At 41.6% G+C, this 23,018-nt stretch overlaps 1 protein-coding gene across 2 annotated transcripts in view; it reads left to right on the top strand.

Annotated features, from left to right (window-relative positions):
• The window catches only part of MB21D2 (Mab-21 domain containing 2), a 121,709-nt gene extending 100,420 nt beyond the window's left edge, over positions 1-21,289 (top strand). For both annotated transcript variants that reach the window (XM_001925559.6, XM_021070058.1), the window contains exon 2: positions 18,191-21,289. In XM_001925559.6, the coding sequence (XP_001925594.3) occupies positions 18,191-19,455 (1,265 nt within the window). In that variant the 3' untranslated portion in view covers positions 19,456-21,289. The remainder of the gene's footprint in view (positions 1-18,190) is intronic.

The following is a 23,018-nucleotide window of genomic DNA, read 5'->3' as shown; positions in this document are numbered from 1 at the left end:
AGATAGAGTGGCTCTGGAGTCTCTCATCATGTCAGGACATAACATTGTCAGAATGATAATCAGTCTGTTAGTCCAGGTGTATCACTGTGACAATTTTCAACCCTCAAAGATTCCAGTAAACTCTATCTTTAGTTGATACCATGTGTCATTCAGCTGACACCTGTTGAACCTCTGTTGTGTTAGGTTGGGGGACATACAGGTCATCAGGGGTTGGCATACACAGATGCCAGTTAACAAAAATTGATCATTGGTATAAGCATTATGCTAATGAACAGGGGGTGTTGAATGGAGAGATTAAATATGTCAATTTAGAGGAACAGAAGTAGAATGACCCCAAATAAAGGATGGAAGATAAATATTATCATGGTCTTTGAATTTGGCTTGAGACTTTTTTACAGGAATAAGGTTGGTCCATTTGAATAAAGCTCCCTCTGAAAGTTAGTCCTTTCATAAACTGGGAAGCCAGGCTTATCTTTTTAACTTTTTCTCCTCAAACCTTAGTCCCTATTATTTTGTTGTTGTTGTTGTTGTTGTTGTTGGGTTTTTTGGTTTGTTTGTTTTGTTTTGTTTTTGTAGAAGATGACATTCCTGTCTCTAAGTATATAAGTGAATTTCTACCACTCCAAAGTTCTCCAGAATTGGCAGAGGTTTTAAAATGTCCTTTGGGATTCTCTAGTTCCATCCATGTTGCTGCAAATGGCATTATGTCATCCTTTTTTATGGCTGAGTAGTATTCCATTGTGTATATATACCACCTCTTCCGAATCCAATCATCTGTCGATGGACATTTGGATTGTTTCCATGTCCTGGCTATTGTGAATAGTGCTGCAATGAACATGCGGGTGCATGTGTCTCTTTTAAGTAGAGCTTTGTCCGGATAGATGCCCAAGAGTGGGATTGCAGGGTCATATGGAAGTTCTATGTATAGATTTCTAAGGTATCTCCAAACTGTTCTCCATAGTGGCTGTACCAGTCTACACTCCCACCAGCAGTGCAGGAGGGTTCCCTTTTCTCCACAGCCCCTCCAGCACTTGTTATTTGTGGATTTCTTAATGATGGCCATTCTGACTGGTGTGAGGTGGTATCTCATGGTAGTTTTGATTTGCATTTCTCTTATAATCAGCGATGTTGAGCATTTTTTCATGTGTTTGTTGGCCATCTGTATATCTTCTTTGGAGAAATGTCTATTCAGGTCTTTTGCCCATTTTTCCATTGATTGATTGGTTTTTTTGCTGTTGAGTTGTATAAGTTGCTTATATATTCTAGAGATTAAGCCCTTGTCAGTTGCAAATGGGATGGGGAGGGAGTGGGAGGGATCGGGAGCTTGGGCTTATCAAACACAACTTAGAATAGATTTACAAGGAGATCCTGCTGAATAGCATTGAGAACTATGTCTCATGTTGTAACAGAAGAAAGGGTGGGGGAAAAACTGTAATTGTAATGTATACATGTAAGGATAACCTGACCCCCTTGCTTTACAGTGGGAAAATTAAAAAAAAAAAAAAAGATGTCAAGTAAAATGCACACAATAAAAACTGCATTTTCTTACAAAAAATAAAAATAAAAAAATAAAATGTCCTTTGGGGAGTTCCCGTTGTGGCTCAGTGGTTAACAAATCTGACTATGGAATGATGAGGTTGCGGGTTCAATCCCTGGCCTTGCTCAGTGGGTCAAGGATCTGGCGTTGCCGTGAGCTGTGGTGTAGGTCACAGATGTGGCTCAGATCCCGCGTCGCTGTGGCTGTGGTGTAGGCCGGCGTCTACAGCTCCGATTCAACCCCTAGCCTGGAAACCTCCATATGTCGTGTGAGCGGCCCTAGAAAAGGCAAAAAGACAGAAATAAATAAATAAATAAAATGTCCTTTGGGAAATGAGAAATGATATAATATTAACAAAACGGTACATGATTAGGCAAGGTGCTCCCTGTAAATGCCCTGGAAAAGGGGCTTGCTGGTGGGAAAAGGCCAACGAGCTCTTTTTGAGAAGTGCTTAGTCTCCTTTCTGAAGACGCATGTACTAGATCTACATCTTGATTGTGGGAAAGAGTGAGTCGTTTATCACCATCAGCTTATGCCTCTGATCTCATGGCCAGTCATACATCTGAGGTCATGTGACTTCATCCAGAATTGGGAGCAGAGATGAACCTGTGGTCACGCACACGCTCAGAGAGTTCCAGAAACCAAAGCTACCTTGACATGGTAGTTCACTTGGGGGGTGACTGATAGTAAGAAGCAGAAGGGAGAGAGGAGAGCAACTGAAGCAGAGGGAGAAAAGCCAGCACAGGGACTGCTGGCGGAGTCGTCTTGCGGGACCCTCTGCGAAGTTGTGGGGAGAGGTCATCTTAGAATAGTCGCACTAGAGTCCAGGCGGGGTGGGGTGGGTGGCATTTGTCTGTTGACTCCTGACCGCCCCTGGTCAAAGGTTGCCCCCAGGGCATCAGTTCTCCTGCATTAACTCCCTGCAGTTCCCTGTGGTGCCTGAGCAGAGGTGACCCTCAGGCCAAGGAGCAGGATCATTGGCCTTGTTGAGGGAGGCTGCCATCTTGCAGGAGACGGCCTGCCAGGGCTGCAGGTACAGGGCATCCACAGGCTCTCCTACACACATACACACACACACACACACACACACACACACACTATTATATTCACACGTATTAGAAAAAAGGTAAAATCAAGTGAAGTCAGTGATGGTAATAATAAGTAATTATTTTCTATCCTCTTTAGATAGGAAAACAGTGGTTACAGTTTTAAAAAGGTTTTGTCTGTTAGACAAGTATTTCAGAATGTTTATGGGTGAAATGATATGATAGCTAGGCTTTGCTTTAAAGTATTATAGCCCCCAAAGTGGGGAGTAAATGAAACAAGAATGATGAAACAAGGAGTTCTCTTATGGCACAGCGGATTAAGGATCTGGCGTGGTCACTGCAGCGGCCTGGGTCACTGCTGTGGTGTGGGTGCCATCACTGGCCCTGGGAACTTCCACATGCTGCCAAGTAGAAAAAAACAAAATAAGATAAAGGCACAGCCAAAAAGGGGGAAAAAAAAAAAAGCAGAGGAACATAATTGTTGAAACTGACTGGTGGGTCCATGGTGATTCATTATACTACTACTTAAAATTTTCCAAAGGAAATTAATTTTAAGACAGAATTTTGCAAGCCAATGACAGTTTTAAAATCCTTTACATGGGACTTCTTTATATAGCTTGCCGTCATTTTTGAGCTAATGTAACAACGCTGAGTATGGAGTCCCTTTTTAATCAACAGTGATATATTTTCTCAGGCTGCTGGGTCACAAGGGGGATATTTCTTATTGCAGACTCAAGGATAGCAGTCGGGTTTGGTTTGCTTCGAGGCAGTTTTTTGTTTTTTTGTTTGTTTTTTTAAGTGAAGGCACGTAATTCTTCATGTTTCTTTCTGTACAGCTCAGGGTGCCTGAGCTGACTTTTTTAACACAGAGAAGAGTTTGTTATCGCTGTATCCACAAAGGAAAATTCTGTCGCTTCAGAAGTCAGTGAAAGCTTCTGGTTTTGTGGTTGGTGTTTCCTCTGGTGATGATGTTCTCACCCACCCTCCTTCCGTCTCTGCAATCTAGTACTAAAAACTTAGGATTGGACTTTAAAATTCAGGCTTTGCCGTTGGATTAAAATAAGCAAATTAAACAATGCATCCGTGTATATATAGGAACATTTTCAGAGTTTGCCCTGGGGGCCTGAGAGAATTCCGAGGATGCCCTTGGAATTAAAACACTCATGAAATGCCCTTTCAGAATTGTCTAAGAGTTAAGTATGCAGCACACACACGTGCAAACACACATGGGTGGCTGTCACAGCATGAGATAGGCACATTTTTTTTTAAGTCATTTCTAATCATGTCTTATAATCCTTGACCCATTTTGCTCATAATACTTCATTCCCCAGGGATGGCTAAAATAAGCTTTTAATCTGCTTTAAAAATCATTTTACTCCAAAATAGAACTTGTTTTATTTTGGGATGCAGAAATAAGCTTCCACTGACTATTTCTTACAGTGGCTTATGTGGCAATTTTAAAGGCCCACAGATATTAAATTATATATTCTCTTAGGAGAGCCTACTCTATGCTGGAAAGCATTTCGGGAGAATTGAAAAGAGCATGGAATCAATGTGAATTTCCATCCCACCTCAGTTATATGGCCATGACCAATTTATTTGACTATTACTTATCTCGATTTCCTCATCTGTAAAATGGGGACAAGATGACCTACTTGAAAGTGCCGGGAGGATGGCCCTTGGGGGGGGCTTTTTTTTTTTTTTTTTTTTAGATAGATATCATGAATTTATTATTTACACGGTGGTTAGGGACACAAGGACAACCTCTGCCTTATGTGTAGCAGAGCCAATCAGTGTTTGCGCCCTTCACAACCCTTGACATGAGATGTACATACTTGAGAAACGTGCCTTGTGAAGTCAATCCTGCTTTTGCCCTGATGTGTTTTATTGCTAGTACTGGGATCGCTCCTTTTAAAATTGCTGGAGTTGGAGTTCCCGTTGTGGTACAGTGGTGAATGAACCCAACTAGCATCCATGAGGACGCAGATTCGATCCCTGGCCTTGTTCAGTGGGTTAAGGATCTGGCATTGCCGTGAGCTGTGCTGTAGGTCACAGACACGGCTTAGATCCCACATTGCTGTGGCTGTGGCGTAGGCTGGCAGCTACAGCTCCAAAATTGGACCCCTAGCCTGGGAATCTCCATATGCTGAGGTACAGCCTTAAAAAGACAAAAAAGTAAATAAATAAATAAATAAAATCGCTGGAGTTGGTAGGAAGATGGAACAGCAGCTGAACTGCAGATTAGAAATACAATATCACTTATATGTGAAATCTAAAATATAGCGCAGTGAACCTATCTACAAAACAGACTCACAGACAGAGAACAGATTGGTGGTTGCCAAGGGGAAGAGAGTGGGATGGAGGAGTTTGGGGTTATAGATGGGTAAGTGATAAGGTCCTGCTGTACAGCACAGGGAACTATATCCAGTCACTTGTGATAGAACATGACCTATACCCTAATAAAAAATAAATTAAAGAGAAATGATACAGTGAAACAGACGAGTGAAGGGTGCAGTCCCCCACATTGGAGCATAACGCCTTCTTGGATTCCTCCCGTGACTACTATGGGGTCACCCTGGATAATCACAGGTGGCTCTCAGAGGCCGTGTGACAGTTGTTGTCTTCATCAGGAGGCTTTGGTGGTGGGCAGCCACGTTGGAGAATCCCTGTACTCAGACTCCATCACCTGTTAGTATTTTTAATCTTCATCCCTGTTGAAGATGCTGGTGGGTCATTCTTGGGACAGGAAATGTATTCCCCATATAGGCAGCTTTGTTAGAAAATTCTACCAGCAAGATGAGCCTTTCACTTACAGATTAATTATACCGACTTTTTTTTTTCTCTCACTACACCTTCTACTTATTGGAATCATAAAGTCCAGGACAGATCATAAGGTCCAATCATAAAATTGTCCTTTACCAGGACAATTCGTCATCACACATATGAAGCCGGATCTCATGGCCTTCTTGAAATTTCCATTCTCCAGGTTAAACAATCTGCACTTCTCCTTGTTCTCTTCTGTGTTTCGCCCAGGACCTTTATTCACTCCCTTTGGTCATTACCTCAGTGTATAATTACATGTCGATTAGTGTGCATTTATTTGATTAGCATGGGAGTTGGCCATGCTGCTTATCCAATATTTCTGGCTCTTGGCCTTTCCAGCATGAGGCAGGACTACACTTTCTTCCCGGGTGTTGAGTAGAATGGTGAGACTAGTTTTGGCCAGTGATGTGTGCATGGAAATGATATCTGTCATTCCCAAGCCAAGGCATGTAGCTGCCAAAAAGAGATCTTACAGGGCTTCCTTTTCCCCCAGTAGAGAGACCCTGAAGTTCTAGATGAGGGTTGCTCTGTCCACCTAGGTCCTGGATGAAGGAAAGAAGAGCCCCAGCCAACAATTCCTGATAATCATGCAGCCTGAATGAAAAAGAAGACTTTGTAGTTTGAGGTCACTGAGGTTGTAGATTTGTTATCTCTCTTGATTGATACAATTGTATCTGGGTTTATGCTAAGAATTATGCAGCGTGGAATCTTTAGTATCTAGCATAGTACTGGCTCAGAGGAGGCACTGATACTTAAGGGTCACCTGTATGAATAAATCAAACCTGAGTTTTGAATCCCACCTCTATCCTTGTACCTTCCCCGACTTGGGTTACTTTATTATTCCTCTTCTAAAATATAGAACCCTCTACCTGCCATTAACCAAACCCAGCCTCCCAGTTTCAAAAGAATTAAGTCGTTTTCATATACATCCCCAAATGAGAAAAGAACACAAGCCAGGCTCCGCTGGTTATAGGCAGAGATGAATGAGGGTACATTTGACTTAACTTTGAACATTTCCATTAGAAGCTTCTTGCTTCTGCTGAAGATCAGGAGAGAGTCTGTCTGGTCATCACTGATAAACTTCTGCTGTATCCTTATGTAGCCACATGATGCCATTTTGGCATCACTCATACTTTTCGCTTGCTGCTGTTTTTAATCTTTCTAGAATGGACCTTCTAAAATGATCACTCTTTTTGTAAATTAACAACCTAGCCTTCATGCCCTCTTGTCCTGAGGGAGGCTGCTAGGTGGTGCTGATGAGACCCTCTCACCAATAAATCCTTATTGGCAGAAACCATGAGATTTTAAACTAACCTAAGAACTAAAAGGAAGAAAAGGTCAAGACTTATTAGATGGGAAAAATAATATTGCAAATGTGGGCACATGCCCAGGCTCTGTTTGTTGACTGATAAGTACCAGACCATACACTAAGTAATTTGGTTGCATAACTTTTATCCCCATGGCCACCCAACCAACTTGAGTTTTTCGTCCCTCATCTCATATAAAGAAACTGAGGCCCAGAGCGGTTACTTACGTTGGTCGGGATGAATCGGACTTGAATCCAGGTCTAACTCGTGTTCATTCTTTCTGTTCAGAATAGCTTAGTAAACTTTGACAAAAGCCCACCAATTTTTAGAACTAAAGTTTTATTTTTTAAAAAGAAAATAATGAGGGGTTCCCATCATGGCTCAGCGGTAATGAACCCAACCAATACCCATGAGGATACGGGTTCGATCCCTGGCCCTGTTCAGTGGGTTAAGGATCCAGCATTGCTGTGGTGTAGGTCGCAGACATGGCTCGGATCCCGCATTGCTCTGGCTGCAAGGTAGGCAGGCAGCTAGCTACAGCTCCGATTCGACACCTAGACTCAGAACTTCCATATGTCAAGGGTGCAGCCCTAAAGAGAAAAAGAAAAAAAAAAAAAAAAGGAAAGAAAGAAAATAATGAAAGATTAGAGAGACTTTTTTTTTCTCTCAACCTGACTTTTGGATTATTCGTAAATGATTTTATAGAGATATGCCGACAGTATTTCATATTCTGTTATATAGCAGATCCCACCATTCCCAGATTGAGGTATTCACGTGGACTGACCAAATGGTGTACTCAGCACGCAGTTGTCTTCTAGTCCCAAGGTTTGCATCAGCCCCCGCAGGAATAAAACCTTGACTGCAGGAGCTCATGGACCATTGACTGTGATCTCATCTTTCATTTACTGACCATCTTTGCCAGTTACTGCACCAAATGCTTTGTGTTGTTATCTCATTGAGGGCCAGTAAGCCATGAATATTGCCCATTAGAGGTGTAGAAAGGGCTAAGGTAAGAATTCAGATCCAGACCCTTTACAGGAGTGTGCAGGTTGTTCATTTTCCAGGACACTTACTCTGAGGGAACAAGAAAGGGCTGGCATCCAGCCTGTCCTCTACTTGCCTGGCTGTGCGCTATGGCTGCACAATGCAGCCTTCTGAGGAGACGTCCCTGGATGGGCGTCAGGCTGGGTGCAGCTGGGGGAGAGGATGCTCCATTCATTTCCCTTCATCTCACATGTTTTGTATGCCTTACATGTGCTTACAAGCTTTTTAGCTCGATTATCCACTCTGTGGAACAGGTGGTGTTTGGCTAATCCAATGTAATAGGTGGTGGAGAAAGGGAGGACTATATGGGGACAATGAACTAAATATCTGCTATGTGCTTAGACATTCATATCAACCCCGTAAGTGCCGTTTTATGGTTTTATTTGTTCATTTGAATAGACGAGCATTTGGAAGCTCAGAGAAGGTTAAATAGCTTGTCAGCCCTCCTTAAATAGTAAATGACAGACCCAAGATGTAAACCCAAGCCTGTCTCGCTCTGACTCCAGTGTTCTCATAGACATTATTTGTGTCAAAAATGGGAAAAGATCAAGGAAGACTTCTTTGAGGAGGCGTCTTTTGAGTCAGTCCTGTTACTGTATCTCTGGTCAATGAGTCATTACCATACCTGATTTAATCAGTTCTCCAAAAGGTTTAAATACAATTACACGCAGTTGTCTCAGAAATTGTGCCAAATAAAACAGACTCTTTGGCTTGTTAAACACGTTATATAATTGTTAATGTTAATGAGCACTCAGCAGATGATTGACAAGCTGGGAAGCTTCGTTGGTATCTTACTTCTGTATTTCCTGTGTCTTATAGTGTATTTATTTGGGACTATGAGCAGCTTCTTGATAGATCAGGTGCATTTTTCCTTCTGATAAATGTAGATGATGAGGCCTGTTCTGCTGTCTGTCCAAGGTTACACCAAAGCCTTGACCAACAGAAGCTTAAAGCTAGCATTTTGCCTTGAGGCCTCTGCTCCTTCCCTCCCAACCATTCTGCATTCATGTCAAGCCAGGTCATTGTCACAGGGAAAACAGTTTGCATGTGCCACTCTGACCTTCACAACAAGTGTGGGAATAAGACAGTGCAGGAGTTCCCGTCATGGCGCAGTGGTTAACAAATCCGACTAGGAACCATGAGGTTGCGGGTTTGATCCCTGCCCTTGCTCAGTGGGTTAATGATCCGGTGTTGCCGTGAGCTGTGGTGTAGGTTGCAGACGTGGCTGGGATCCCGCGTTGCTGTGGCTCTGGCATAGGCTGGCAGCTACAGCTCCGATAGACCCCTAGCCTGGGAAACTCCATATGCTGCGGGAGCGGCCCAAGAATGGCAAAAAGACACACACACAAAAAAAAAAAAAAAAAAAAAAAAAAGACAGTGCTGTTCATCAGTCACTAGAGCTGTGTGACCTTGAACGAGTTATTTCTCCTCTCTGAGCTTCAGTTTTTCGCCTATAAACTGAGGGACTTCATGTATAGGTGATTTCTGGCTGTGAATGAAGAAAATGCGAAAACTTTCCCCCAATTTTAGTCATTAAAAATCCCACAGATTGGTGACTTTTTTAGAAGGTGGCCATACCTACTTCTCAGAGTGTTGCTCAGCATATCAAGGAAGCTTGACAAAAATATCTGAAGCATAAATTATAATTTTTTATAGAAAGATTTTATATTGTTTATTAACTAGCAATAACGGTCTCCTAGCCAACTCCTAGGGTAGGAGACTGCTACCCTAGGGAATGTATTAAAATCACAGAAGGACTTTGTCAAAATCGTCCCATCCTGTACACTTCCTGCCATTAAGAATCAGTACCATTGGAGTCCCATCGTGGCTCAGCAGAAAACAAATCTGACTAGCATCCGTGAGGATGTAGGTTCAATCCCTGGCCTCAGTCCGTGGGTTAAGGATCTGGCATTGCCATGAGCTGTGGTGTAGGTTGAAGACGTGGCTCAGATCCTGCATTGCTGTGGCTGCGGCTGGCAGCTACAGCTCCAATTTGACCCCTGGCCTGGGAACCTCCATATATCCTCTATATAGGTGTGGCCCTTAAAAAAAATAAATAAATAAGTGCTGTAAAGGCACTGTTATTGGTGTTCCACATGAGTTAAAGTAAAAAAAGAGGAGTTCCCGTCGTGGCTCAGTGGTTAATGAATCCGACTAGGAACCATGAGATTTCGGGTTCCATCCCTGGCCTCGCTGAGTGGGTTAAGGATCCGGCATTGCCGTGAGCTGTGGTGTAGGTCGCAGACACGGCTTGAATCCCACGTTGCTGTGGCTCTGGCGTAGGCTGGCAGCTACAGCTCCGATTGGACCCCTAGCCTGGGAACCACCATATGCCGCGGGAGCGGCCCTAGAAAAGGCAAAAAAACAAACAAAAAAAAGCCAACAACAACAAAAAAAGATAATCCTTTTTAATGGAACAATATTATTGAGATATTCAGGTCTTTTTTATCCATAGTCAAATCATATATATATAGAGAGAGATATATATATATAGAGAGATATATATATAGAGAGAGATATATATATGGAGAGAGATATATATATATATATAGAGAGAGAGAGAGAGAGAGATATTCAAAGATAAAGTGAGATAAAATGTATTCCGTAGCTTTAATTACAAGACATAAAAGTTTTACTTCCTTGATAGATCTTTATCCCTTCAGCATGGTTAAGAATTCTTAAAAAAAAAAAAAAAAAGGAAGAGTCATATTATGTTCTAAAGTTAGATTGTGATGATGGTTGTACAACTCTAAATACAGTAAAATTCATTGTATTATTGAAAAAAACAAAAAAAATTTGGAGTTCCCATCGTGACTTAGCGAAAACGAATCTAACTAGTACCCATGAGAATGCAGGTTCAATCCCTGGCCGCTAAGTGGGTTAAGGATCCACTCTTGACATGAGTGGTGGTGTAGGTTGCAGACATGACTTGGATCTGGCGTGGCTATGGCTGTGGCATAGGCCAGCAGCTACAGCTCAGATTCGACCCCTATCCTGGGAACCTCCATATGCTGAGGGTGTGGCCCTAAAAAGATAAAAAAAAAAAAAAATTTAAATAAGAAAGCCAAACCTTGCTCAATTTTCACATGAACTGATATTTAAAATATGTGTGTGTGTGTGTGTGTGTGTGTGTGTGTGTGTGTGTGTATATATATATAGCCATTTATATATAAACAGACCATATTTTGGTATGTTCTATGTTTTACTTTTTAATACAAGTTCTTGGATCTGTATTAAGCTTTGGTTCCTCAAGCAACTTTACCAGTCCTGGACAACTTACCCTCAAACTAAAAAAAAATTTTTTTTTTTAAGAGGAATCTATGCAAGTACCGATTTTGCTTATCTCCTTAATATTAAACTACTACTGGAGTTCTCAGTTCCCAGTGAAGATGGCAGAAGACAAAATGATACTTAGTTCTCATATTCTGGTGTCAACCATCTGGCATATTATGTTTGAGTGGCGGCTAGTCATTTGAATTCAGCAGAATGTGATAAAGCTTTATTCATTAGAATATAAGGGAGTCGGGGACCAAGTTCCATTTTTCACTTGATATTCTAAATCAGTGAAGTACTGAGTGGATGAGGCGGAACCCATTCCTTAAACTCAGGACCCCAGTACCTTATCTGCAATAATAATATCAAGTAGAAACTCTGAAATAAACTGAGATCACAGAATCAATTACAGGCAGGGAGGCTGGGAAGGCAGTTCTGCTTTGTATTTCTAAGAGCAAACATATGCCAACACTTCCTTGAGAAGAAGAGACCCACCCAGGGGAATAAGCTATTTCTTCATCCCTCCTTTTCTCTGCTCCTAACACGTTCACTGTTACACGCTCAATCTTTCTTTTGTTCCCACTCACAGTTTAGGATAATTTACTAATAGCTAAACCACCAGAACTATGTGATATCGCAAAAATATCCTGTAATTATACAGAAACCCTTGAAATAGTTCAGAGATGGTACTTGTTGGAACTAATGCCTCCAGCCAAAGTGTACAGTTGAATTTTTCCCCCCTCTCAGCCCCTGGCTGTGTTTTAGTTGCCTGGCAACCCATCTGCGTTGAGGGCTGATGTCAGCTGATTTTGACTTAAACTTAGCCCAGGAAAGTTTCCACAGAGGGCATTTGAGTTTGTATATTGCTGGGGAAGGCTCCAGTCTGTGCTACCAGATAATTTGTAAAACTGCAGACTGATGGGCTCAGGCAGGCTAAATGTAAATGTGGAGGTCTCAAGGGATCGGCTTCTGGAGCAGTGCGGCCTTTGGGACTTTGTTTCTAACTCCTAGGAGCTTAGCAAATGAGCCTCAGCAATATTCCATCTACTTTTCTCTACTGCTCAAGTTCTCCCTGCCCTTTTTTGGGGGGGCTGCACCTGCAGCATATGGAAGTTCTCCGGCTAGGGTAGCTGCCAGCCTACACCACAGCCACAGCAACCCAGGATCTGAGCCACATCTGTGACCTATACCAGAGCTCATGGCAAGGCCAGATCCTTAACCCACTGAGCAAGGCCAGGGATCGGACCTGCATCCTCATAGTAGTCGGGTGTATTTCTGCTGAGCCATAATGGGAACTCCCTCTCTGCCCTTCTTAAAGGAATAAGAAATATCCAACATTATCCTAACTCTTGAATATTAGAATTCAGCCAAATACTTTACATGGCACTTTTGAAAGAAGGGCCAACATTTTAGGAGCATAAGCAGCAATTAGGAGAAAAGTGGACTGTTCTGGTGTATACGCTAACAAATGGAAATATGTTAAAACTTCTTGAATCCAGCAGAGGGCAGAAGGGAATTTTAGCTTTTTTCTTTTCTTCTTTCTCACTCATAATGATCCAAACAAAATTGTGTCAATCCCAGACAAAGTTTAGGGCCCCATTTTTAAACAAATTATCCCCAGCCTATTATGGCACGTTACGCTGGTTGTATAAACATGTGCTGGCTAGCGTGCTCAGAGCCAGTTGAATCCTGTCTAGGACAAAGGAATAGACAGAATTTTGAGTTATTAATGCCTATGAGGGGGACAATGATTTAGTGGCCATATAATAATGCTACTAATCTATTCAGATCCTTTTACAGATTACAACCCAGCATTTCACGGTTTCCCCCCTGTATATTTGTGGCCTTCCAAATGCTAGAATGAAACAACATATGAAATATAGTAAATTATTTCATTATCAAATATTTCTTTTTGAAAGTAACTGTACCTCCATGTGAGTCTATAAAATAGTAAAAATGATATCCACAACCGCCTCTGCATTCTAAGAGTTCATTCTTATCCTTATAGAGCACAGCTAAAACTCGAGGTGGTAGCAGTTGTTACTCTGTAAAGATGTGGTTAATACTGAAACATGATGACAGCTGAGAAATGATTTTTTTTTTTTTTTTTTTGTCTTGTCTTTTTAGGGCCACACCCATGGCATACAGAAAGAAGTTCCCAGGCTAGGGGTTGAATCAGAGCTGCAGCCACTGGCCTATACCACAGCCACAGCAATGCCAGATCTGAGCCACGTCTGCGACCTACGCTGCAGCTCATGGCAACGTGAAATCCTTAACCCACTGAGCGAGGCCAGGGATCAAGCCCACATCCTCATGGATGCTAGTTAGGTTCATTACTGCTGAGCCACAACAGGAACTCAGAAATGGACTTTTTTTAATTGAAGTATAGTTGATTTAGAGTTTTGTATTTCTGGTGTACAGCAAAGTGATTCAATTTTATTATATATTATATATTTGTTATATATATATATATATAATACATATATTCTTTTTCCTATTCTTTTCCATTATGTTTTTTTTTGCTTTTGTTTTTTAGAAATATTTGTCTTATAATGCTGTGCCAATTTCTGCTGTACAGCAAAGTGACTCAGTCATGCATATACATATATTCTTTTTTTTTTTCTTTTTTTTTTCTTTTTATCGGGCCGCACCTGTGGCATATGGAGGTTCCCAGGCTAGGGGTCCGATCAGAGCTGTAGCTGCTGGTCTACGCTACGGCCACAGCAACGCCAGATCCTTAACCCACTGAGTGAGGCCAGGGATGGAACCCGCAACCTCATGGTTCCTAGTCAGATTCATTTCCACTGCGTCATGTTGGGAACTCCTATACATTCTTTTTAAAATATTCTCTTCCATAATGGTCTATTCCAGGAGATTGGATATAGTTTCCCATTATAGTTTATTACAGGATATATACAGTTCCCTGGGCTATGCAATAGGACCTACTTGGTTATCTGCTCTTTATGTAATAGCTTGCATCTGCTAATCCCAAACTTCCAATCTCTCCCCCGACCCCTCCCCTTGGCAACCACAAGTCTGTTCTCCATGACTGTGAGTCTGTTTCTGTTTTATAGATAAGTTCATTTGTGTCATATTTTAGGTTTCATGTGTAAGGGATATCATATGTGGTTTGTCTTTCTCTTTCTGACTTAACTTCACTTAGTATAGTAATCTCTGAGTCCAGCCATGTAGCTGCAAATGACGTTGTGTCATTCTTTTTATGTCTGAGTAACATTCCATTGTATATATATATATAGAGAGAGAGAGAGAGAGTACATCTTTATCCATTCATTTGCTACTGGACATTTAGGTTGCTTCCATATCTTAGTCATTATAAATAGTGCTGCTGTGAACATAGAGGTGCATGTATTTTTTGAATTACAGTTTTAGTTGGATATATGCCCAGGAGTGGGACTGCAAGATTATACAGCAACTCTCTTTTTAGTTTTTGTTTGTTTTGGCCACACTTCCCTGAGGCATGTGAAAGTTCCCAGGCCAAGGATCGAACCCACACCACAGCAGTAACCCTAGCCACTGCAATGACAATGCTAGATCTTTAACCTGCTGCGCCACAAGACAATACCTACTTTTAGTTTTTTGAGAACTGCCAAGACCAGCTCAGCAGGTTGGGGCTGAAGAATGGGTGCTGTGAAACTTAAGGAAAAAGTTAACATAAAACAAGACACAAAGACATTTATCTTAAGTAAAGGTGGGAACCGGGGGACTCAAGGTCTCAGGGACTCAAGGTCTCAGGGACCAAGAGCACCGCCTCAAGAAACCACACTGCTTTTATTGTGCTCTTGAGGATTACGTCAAGTAAGGGGGGTTGTAGGTGCAGGATATGGGGTTTTTTTTTTTTTAATTATTTTAAAAGTCACTTAGCTGGTTGCTGATTAAGCTTTCTTTCTGCCCTTTAGGCATTTAACAGTCATTAGCATGGAGGAAGCTTGGTGTCAGCTATCTATGCATAGCAGTCTAGAGAATTACCATTGTGCTTCTGCGGACAGCCTATCTGCAGCAACCCAGAGTGCCTAGTTTTGCACCTCAATTCTCCTTGCTAATGCATATCCTGCTAAATGACCCCTCATAAACCCCTTGGGGCCATGAGGCTCATCTTCCTCTTATTCTTTAGAGGACATATCATGCTTGTGCAAACAGTGTGCCAATCTGCACAGGTCCAGTGTGCCTAGACCAATGCATTATGTCCTCATTCAGCTGACCCTATGAATAACTTATGCCTGTTGGTCTTTGTTCTTAAGCTTAAGTCATTTACCCGCACTGTGACTGTTTTTCAAGCAGGAATATGGGGTAAAGTAAAGCAGGACAAGATGGAGTTTTCAGCATAGAAAACAGAAGCAAAGAGGCTAAGAAAAGATTGTAGAAACATGTCTCGTGACAGAGAACTTCTGTCTTCTTGAGAAATGACTCTTTGTTTTGGTGTTTATGATAACTTTGAACTCTGGTTGCTAAATCTGGCTTTTAAATGCCACTTTTCAAATGAAAACAAATTGTCCATGCTGATTGGTAGTGAAAGCTGCTTGGGTAATATGTGATGTCTTAGATTGGGTTGCTCAGGAAGCAGTCCCTGAAATGGAGTTAGGATAAGGAACATCTGGAGGGGAGCGGGGAGGAAGCAAGCCCTAAACCTGCAGGTTTCCTTGCAGGTCCAGTGGTCAGCCTTGGTGGACCCCCTGGGGACTCTGGGTTCAAATGACTCTTCAGAGTATCTTGAACTGGGCACTTCCATATTGGTTGGTTATGGGATGTGTACTTCCCACCCTCACCCCAACCACAGAACATGCTCTTGGTGGAGGTGGCTCCTTGCAGTAAGATAGTCCTTAAGGAATCGTGTTGATAGCACTCTCAGACAAGAAGTCCTTTATTAAAGAGAGATTTGGGAGCCACATCAGAGCACAGGGAATGTGAGAAACAGCCAAAAAAATAATAATAATAAAAAAAATTCAGGTACGCAGGATTCTCTTTCTGATGAATTGTGGACTCTTTAATGTTGGAGAAGGTCTTAACTGCTTTCAAAAGAAAGTGATACCTCTCTGTTAATCTTGTTTGGAAAGTAGGATTTTAAAGAATGAAAAAGCATAAATTCATAAATGAGTGTTAAATTGTGAAATATAGAGGTAGCATAGACATTCATGGTTTATTTGCATTGGGATTAACTTAGAAATGAAAAACTATGCTGATTAAAAGTAATTGCAGTGACTAATTGAATCATAGTTTGTGGTAGCTCTTTTTGATCTTTCAGGAAACGTTAAATAAGTTACAGAATTATGCTGGTAGTTTGTATGATGATGAAACACAGGTGAATGTATAATAAAAAAGACTGGAGGCAGGGAAGGTAAATTTGTATGTTGTTCATGGAACAGTCAGTCATTTTCATCCTGCCTTTAAGTACTTCATATTTAAGCCCATTAATTTCATTGATTAGTTCCTTTGACATTGAATCTTAGCTTCAATTGTGTGCCTACTGGGTGCAAATTGTGTGCCTCCTGGGTGTAGAACCCTGTGCCTGCTGAATACATATTTGAGACATGGTTCTCGCTGTCAAAGGGCTTATAATATCATTCAAAAAAAAACCACATCACATTTATTACATTACCACGAATCTCATCAGAAAGTATATAATTTGGAAAGATGTTAAGCTTATGGTGCAGGAGATGAGTTTTACTTGCTTTTCTTGAAACATTTTTTTTCTTGACAGCTCCAATTTTTTCATTGGCAATAAATATTTCAGTTGTTTTCATGAAAACAGGCTCATTTTGTTCATTTTTAAAGAAAATGTCCATCAAATATCCAAGTTGAAATAATATGATTTATCTGTAGTTCTTTAACTTAAAAATAGTGTTCCATTAAGAAAGCGGCTAAAATTTAGCCCCCAACTCAAACACAAGAGCTTTTCTTGAAGACGGTGTTTGTATTTGGTATGAGGTGGAAGTGCTTTATGGTAACTTCCTGTTTCACCACATAGAATGTTAGAAAAGTGGTTTGAAATTTGAGATTCAATAAAATCAATCCAGTTTTCTTTTCCATTAAAGATTTTAAGTGAACTTGGATTATTATAAATTTCTCTTTTTTTGAGAGTTTTTTTTAAATTTAATTTTTATTTTATATTGGAGTATAGTTGATTTACAGTGTTGTGTTAGTTTCAGGTGTACAGCAAAGTGATTCTACATATACATATATCCCTTTTTTTTTAGATTCTTTTCCCATCCAGATTATAATAGAATATTGCCTAGAATTCCCTGTGCTATACAGTAGGTCCTTGTTAATTATTTTATGTAGGGTGGTATATATATGTTAATTCCAAACTCCTAATTTATCACCCCCAGACAGTAACTATAAGTTACCAAACTTAGTAACTGTAAGTTTCTTTTCAAAATTTGTGAGTTTGTTTCTGTTTTGTAATGCTAGAGCATGCCAGGAATATGGAATCCAATGAATACTAGTAGAGTCTGGTGCCACTCTCTTGACTAAGGCACCAGCAATTTTGCCCTCCTTTACTTTTGTACTATTAAGTGTCAGCACAGTGAAAAAGGCAAATAATGTATTAGTAATAGTATCAGTATGAGAAGAGTGATGATCTCACTGTCCCGTGAAGGTGCCCCACTTTCAGTGTCCACAGCTCACACTGAGAAGCACTGGTGTAGGGGAGAGTTTAAGCAGGGAGAGCCTGGGGGAGGGAGACTGCTTGGCAAGAAATGAAAGAACCGGGCTTTATATGAGAGCCGCAGAGATGGAGAATAGGGAAGGAGTGAGAGATGTTGCACAGGTCATAGAGATAAGATCTGGCAGCAGAAAGACAAGTAAGAGTTGAACCTTACTGAAATTTTCAGCCTTGGTGACTGAGTAGATGGCACTGCCATGAACCAAGGTGATGACTGGGGGAAGAAGAGCCCCAGTTTCTGATTGAACATGATGCTACTTTCACTGTACGAGAGGGCTCTGCCCTAATTCTCCCACTTGGAAAAGGGATGGATTCTAGCACCCATGAGAGTGAACCAAGTACTGTTGGCTGGGTCCACACAGCAGCCTAAGATCTGGTTTTGTACTGATAAGAAATAGTGGCTTTTGGAAGCTCAGCACATGTGAGAATAAGACTCTGAGTCTGTGCTTCCTATAATAGTGTTTTCTCTTTCTGTTTCTAGGGATGGTGCAAAAGCTGGACCAAAAACTTCCAGTGGCCAATGAATACCTGTTGCTCTCTGGAGGAGTCCGGGAAGGTGTGGTAGACCTAGACTTAGATGAGCTTAATGTCTATGCCCGAGGAACCGACTATGATATGGACTTCACTCTTCTGGTGCCCGCCCTTAAGCTGCATGACCGTAATCAGCCTGTGACCCTGGATATGCGCCACTCAGCCTTGTGCCACTCTTGGCTGAGCCTTCGGCTCTTCGATGAGGGGACGATCAGTAAGTGGAAAGACTGCTGCACCATTGTAGATCACATCAATGGTGCCACCAACTACTTCTTCTCCCCAACCAAAGTGGCCGACTGGTTCTATGACTCCATCAGCATTGTCCTCTCGGAGATACAGAAGAAACCTCAGCGAGGGATGCCAAAGGTGGAAAAGGTAGAAAAGAATGGGACCATCATCTCCATCATTCTGGGTGTGGGGAGCAGTCGCATGTTGTACGACATTGTCCCGGTGGTGTCTTTCAAAGGTTGGCCTGCAGTGGCCCAGAGCTGGCTCATGGAGAACCACTTTTGGGATGGGAAGATCACGGAAGAAGAGGTCATCAGTGGGTTTTACTTGGTGCCTGCTTGCTCCTACAAGGGAAAGAAGGACAATGAGTGGCGGCTGTCCTTTGCCAGGAGCGAGGTGCAGTTGAAGAAGTGCATCTCCAGCAGCCTCATGCAGGCCTACCAGGCTTGCAAAGCCATCATCATTAAACTCCTGTCCCGGCCCAAGGCCATCAGCCCCTATCACCTGCGGAGCATGATGCTCTGGGCCTGCGACAGACTTCCTGCCAACTACTTAGCCCAAGAAGACTATGCAGCCCACTTTTTGCTGGGCCTCATTGATGACCTGCAGCACTGTCTGGTCAACAAGATGTGCCCCAATTATTTCATCCCACAGTGCAACATGCTGGAGCACCTGTCAGAAGAGACGGTGATGCTCCACGCGCGGAAGCTCTCCTCGGTCCGCTCAGACCCGGCGGAGCACTTGCGCACAGCCATCGAGCACGTCAAGGCAGCCAACCGGCTGACGCTGGAGCTCCAGAGGCGAGGCAGCACCACCAGCATCCCCTCCCCGCAGTCCGACGGAGGGGACCCCAACCAGCCCGATGACCGCTTGGCCAAAAAACTGCAGCAGCTCGTGACTGAGAACCCGGGGAAGTCCATCTCTGTCTTTATTAACCCTGATGATGTGACAAGGCCCCATTTCAGAATTGATGATAAATTTTTCTGAGCGATTTTTGCTGCCCCCACCCCCTTTTTTTTTTTCCTGGTTCTAAAGCTCTCATAATATGTAGTGTGGTTTGTGATGCTGTCTTTCCGTTTTTTACATATCCAGCCTAGATTGGATCTGTTAAGAACACATTTTTTAAGTTTCCTGGTTCTGCAGGATGGTGCAGGCGCTGAAACAGTATATTACTATTTCATATTCTGCCTCTGATTTTGTTGTTGACTTTTTATAGTTATTGTCACCTTGTTTGTTTTGGTGTTTGGTTTTTTTGTTTTTTTTTTTTTAAGGAGAACTTGAGCCATACATAGATGAAAATGCCCATGAATTCTCTTGCTTTTTTCTGTTTCATGCTTTGTGTGAATTTGTTAATGGGAGTGGGAAATGAAACTCTTTCTGATGCTTCAGGATTCTCTTATTTTCTGTTTTGTTTTTCTGTCTTTATTTTTTTAATGAGCGTTCATCACTACAGGTGTTTGAAAGTCATTTGAACCTGGGAACTACCTGGTACGTTAGCTGGATTTATTTGTGATGACTAGTGGCCAGGGTAGTTCCCCAACTCTTGGCCAAACAATGTAGACTTTGAAAGTGATAATGCTACAAATTGTGTTTGGAGCAACTTCATTGAATGTAATTGTCCTCAAATCAGAACTTTGGATGGTTTGGAGGGTGTCTTTGACAACTTTCCAAATAGAATTAAGGTTTCTAAATGGTAGTTTTAGTGTATGTAATTATTCGAAGCCTTATTTAAATCCTATTAAAGAACATACCATTATAATTGTTATTTGCACTAATGAAATCTTTGCCATTGTCAGAGTTCCCATGCGTATGTTTGAGTATAAATCGACATCTCCTGTTGGAAATGCTATCATTTCTTCATTCTGCCCATTTCTCTTAATCAATAGAATGATTGTTTCCATTTGTTTAGTTCTCCTTTAATTATGGGGTCCTGTTTGACCCTTGTTGATATTCCTGGTTCCTATCCTACTGAGAGAAGTTTTTAAAGTTTTATACCTGCTAAGTGACTTTATCTGAAGCTGGGGAAAATATATGCTTGATAAAGGAGTGTCTTTGTACATGCAGTTGACCCTTGAACAACTCAGGTTTGAATTGTGTGGGTTCACTTACACGTGGATTTTTTTCACTAACTGCATACTACAGCACTATACAATCCATAGCTGGTTGAATATGTGGATTTGGAACTGTGGATAGAGAGCTAATTGTACAGTTTTATATGGATTTTCAACCTCACAGGGGTCGGTACCCCCAACCCGCATATTGTTCAAGGGTCAACTGTATATCTTTTGAAGCTATAGAGGTAAGCTTTTTTTGTTGCAAAGTCTCTTTGCTTCTACTGAGAGTTTTGGAACACTGGAAGGAAAAATTAATAATGATCCCCAAATAGAAGATACCAAGCCTGTTCAAAAGCAGGTTTTGATACAGAGCAGGAACCAAGAAATAATTGTGGGTGGCAGCCTTGGTGTAGAGATGTCTTGTCTTCATGAATGGCATTACCTGCCAGGTTTAGGTGCTACAAGGCATTGGCTCCTGGCTTTGATACAGACTTATGGCAAACTGTAGTATTTGGGAGGAGGGGGCCTGCTGATCTCTCAAAAGATGATCATGATGTCTACTATTGGAAGGGTCAAGCAACATTTTGATTTTGATCTTGAATGTCCAGTCTCATGGGTTGGATTTTGGCCCCCTGAAATCAGGCATATGTGGTTTTGGTTTTTGCATGGGGATTACTGTAATGCTTATTAATGAAAATGAAATCATTCAACCATCTGAAGTCAAACACGAAAATAATAATAATAAAAGAAACATACTGGCCTTGGAATTTTGTTGTTGTTTGTTAGTTTGTAATCTGGAAACTATTTTCTTAGTAGTCTACCAATAGTCACTTTCAATAAAATTCAGTAGCCCTGGTCTGGCTGTTGTCTTTCAGGCCAGATGTCTATGCAGGGAACATTCAGTATTCGTTCTTCCCTTTCTCCCATTTTCCTAATAGTATCTACCTATACTCCACATCATCTGTGTTCTTTTGGGGAAATGATTTCCCATCCCCAGCTCCACACATGCACCCTGATTGGTGAAGGCCAAGCAACATAACCATTTCCCTGGCCACAATCATTAAGCATATGATGCTAATTATATAGCATCAGCTACTCCAATCAGAGACATGCTCAGAATTCTAGCTTGGGATGTTGGTTCAGCAGCATATTCCCTCGATACGGAAGAGGAAGTCCTCAGATTTGCTGTTAGTACCATAAACCCAGGGCTATTAAGTCAGACATTGTTGAAGGTGAGTAGAAATGAGATGTAGTGTGATACCGTTTCTTGTCCGAAACATAAGCCAATCATTGCCTTGCTGAACTTCTGTCCTTCTGAAGCCCAGAAGAATGGTTAAAATCATTTCTGTTTCAAGTCCAATATAAAATATCTTAGGGCGGCAGTCATCATTTTAATATGACTTATATCTGCTTCTTGGGGTTCTGGGAATTTTGGGTTTTTTGGGTTGGGGGAATTTATAAGCAGTAACTCAACAGGACTTCAATTCTCTGATGGGACCTGATTTCACATAGTTCAAGAGGAGGTATTTCTGGACCCTATGGCTTTCTCATCTAAGTTGGAAGATCCAAAGATGCAAAGAAAGGTTGGTTTCAGAGTGGAGGGAGCCAAATAGGATCAGACATTTTAAAAATAAGGGTATCTCTAAAATTACCATTCAAAGTTATTTCAGAGAAAATGAGAGGCAGGCTAATTTTACGTTCAGGTGGAGATGTGAGGAAACGGAGGAGGCTTTGGAGGCTGGTTGAAGAGCCCCAACGACTTCATCGCCAACCCCTTGTAAATACAGACACACACACACACACACACACACACACACACACTTGCTTTCACATCATGAATTGAAGGTTTCTTTATGGTGTTTTGTAACACTTCCTGGGAGAAGTAAAGCCCTTCAGTTGATCACAGCTTAGTGTTGGTTATTTTGGATCAGATCATTATGTTTCTGAGAAAAATGTCCTGATTTGGAGTTCAGCCTTGGACAGGACGGCTGGGCAGGAAAAGGAAGGCTGTGCTTAGCAGTGGCTGCTGGGTCAAGGGGCTTCCTGCTGCTCCAGAGCTTGGCGATGTAATTTGGGGAAGATACTGAACTCCATCCATCCTGATAAGCTCTCTCCAGAACCTCTCCCTTGAGTCACTCAAAAGGGTAGCTTGTACTTCACTTCCCATCTGGTCATTGCTTGGGGTCAAGGAAAGATTCCCCATATTCTAACCTGGAGGGTAAACCTTACCATTAAATGGGGCACTAACCACTACTTATACTAAAGGAAGGGGATGGACCTCATTTCCTGTTCCTGTTCCTTTATTACTATCAGGTAGTTTTAAACTGACTGAAATAATACCTTTATTACTACCATGTGGTAATAATGCCTTTATTACTATCATGTAGTTTTAAACTGATTGAAATAATGCCATTCATGCTCCTCTCTAAGGAACCTAGACAATTTTGAAAATGCATCTCTTATGCTAACTTCCTCGAGATTAACCAAAAATGCATG

Source organism: Sus scrofa, chromosome 13 (assembly GCF_000003025.6).
Source record: "Sus scrofa isolate TJ Tabasco breed Duroc chromosome 13, Sscrofa11.1, whole genome shotgun sequence".
In the NCBI taxonomy this organism is placed as follows: domain Eukaryota; kingdom Metazoa; phylum Chordata; class Mammalia; order Artiodactyla; family Suidae; genus Sus; species Sus scrofa.
The sequence above is the reverse complement of the archived record's forward strand: the minus strand, read 5'-3'. Positions and strand labels throughout refer to the sequence as shown.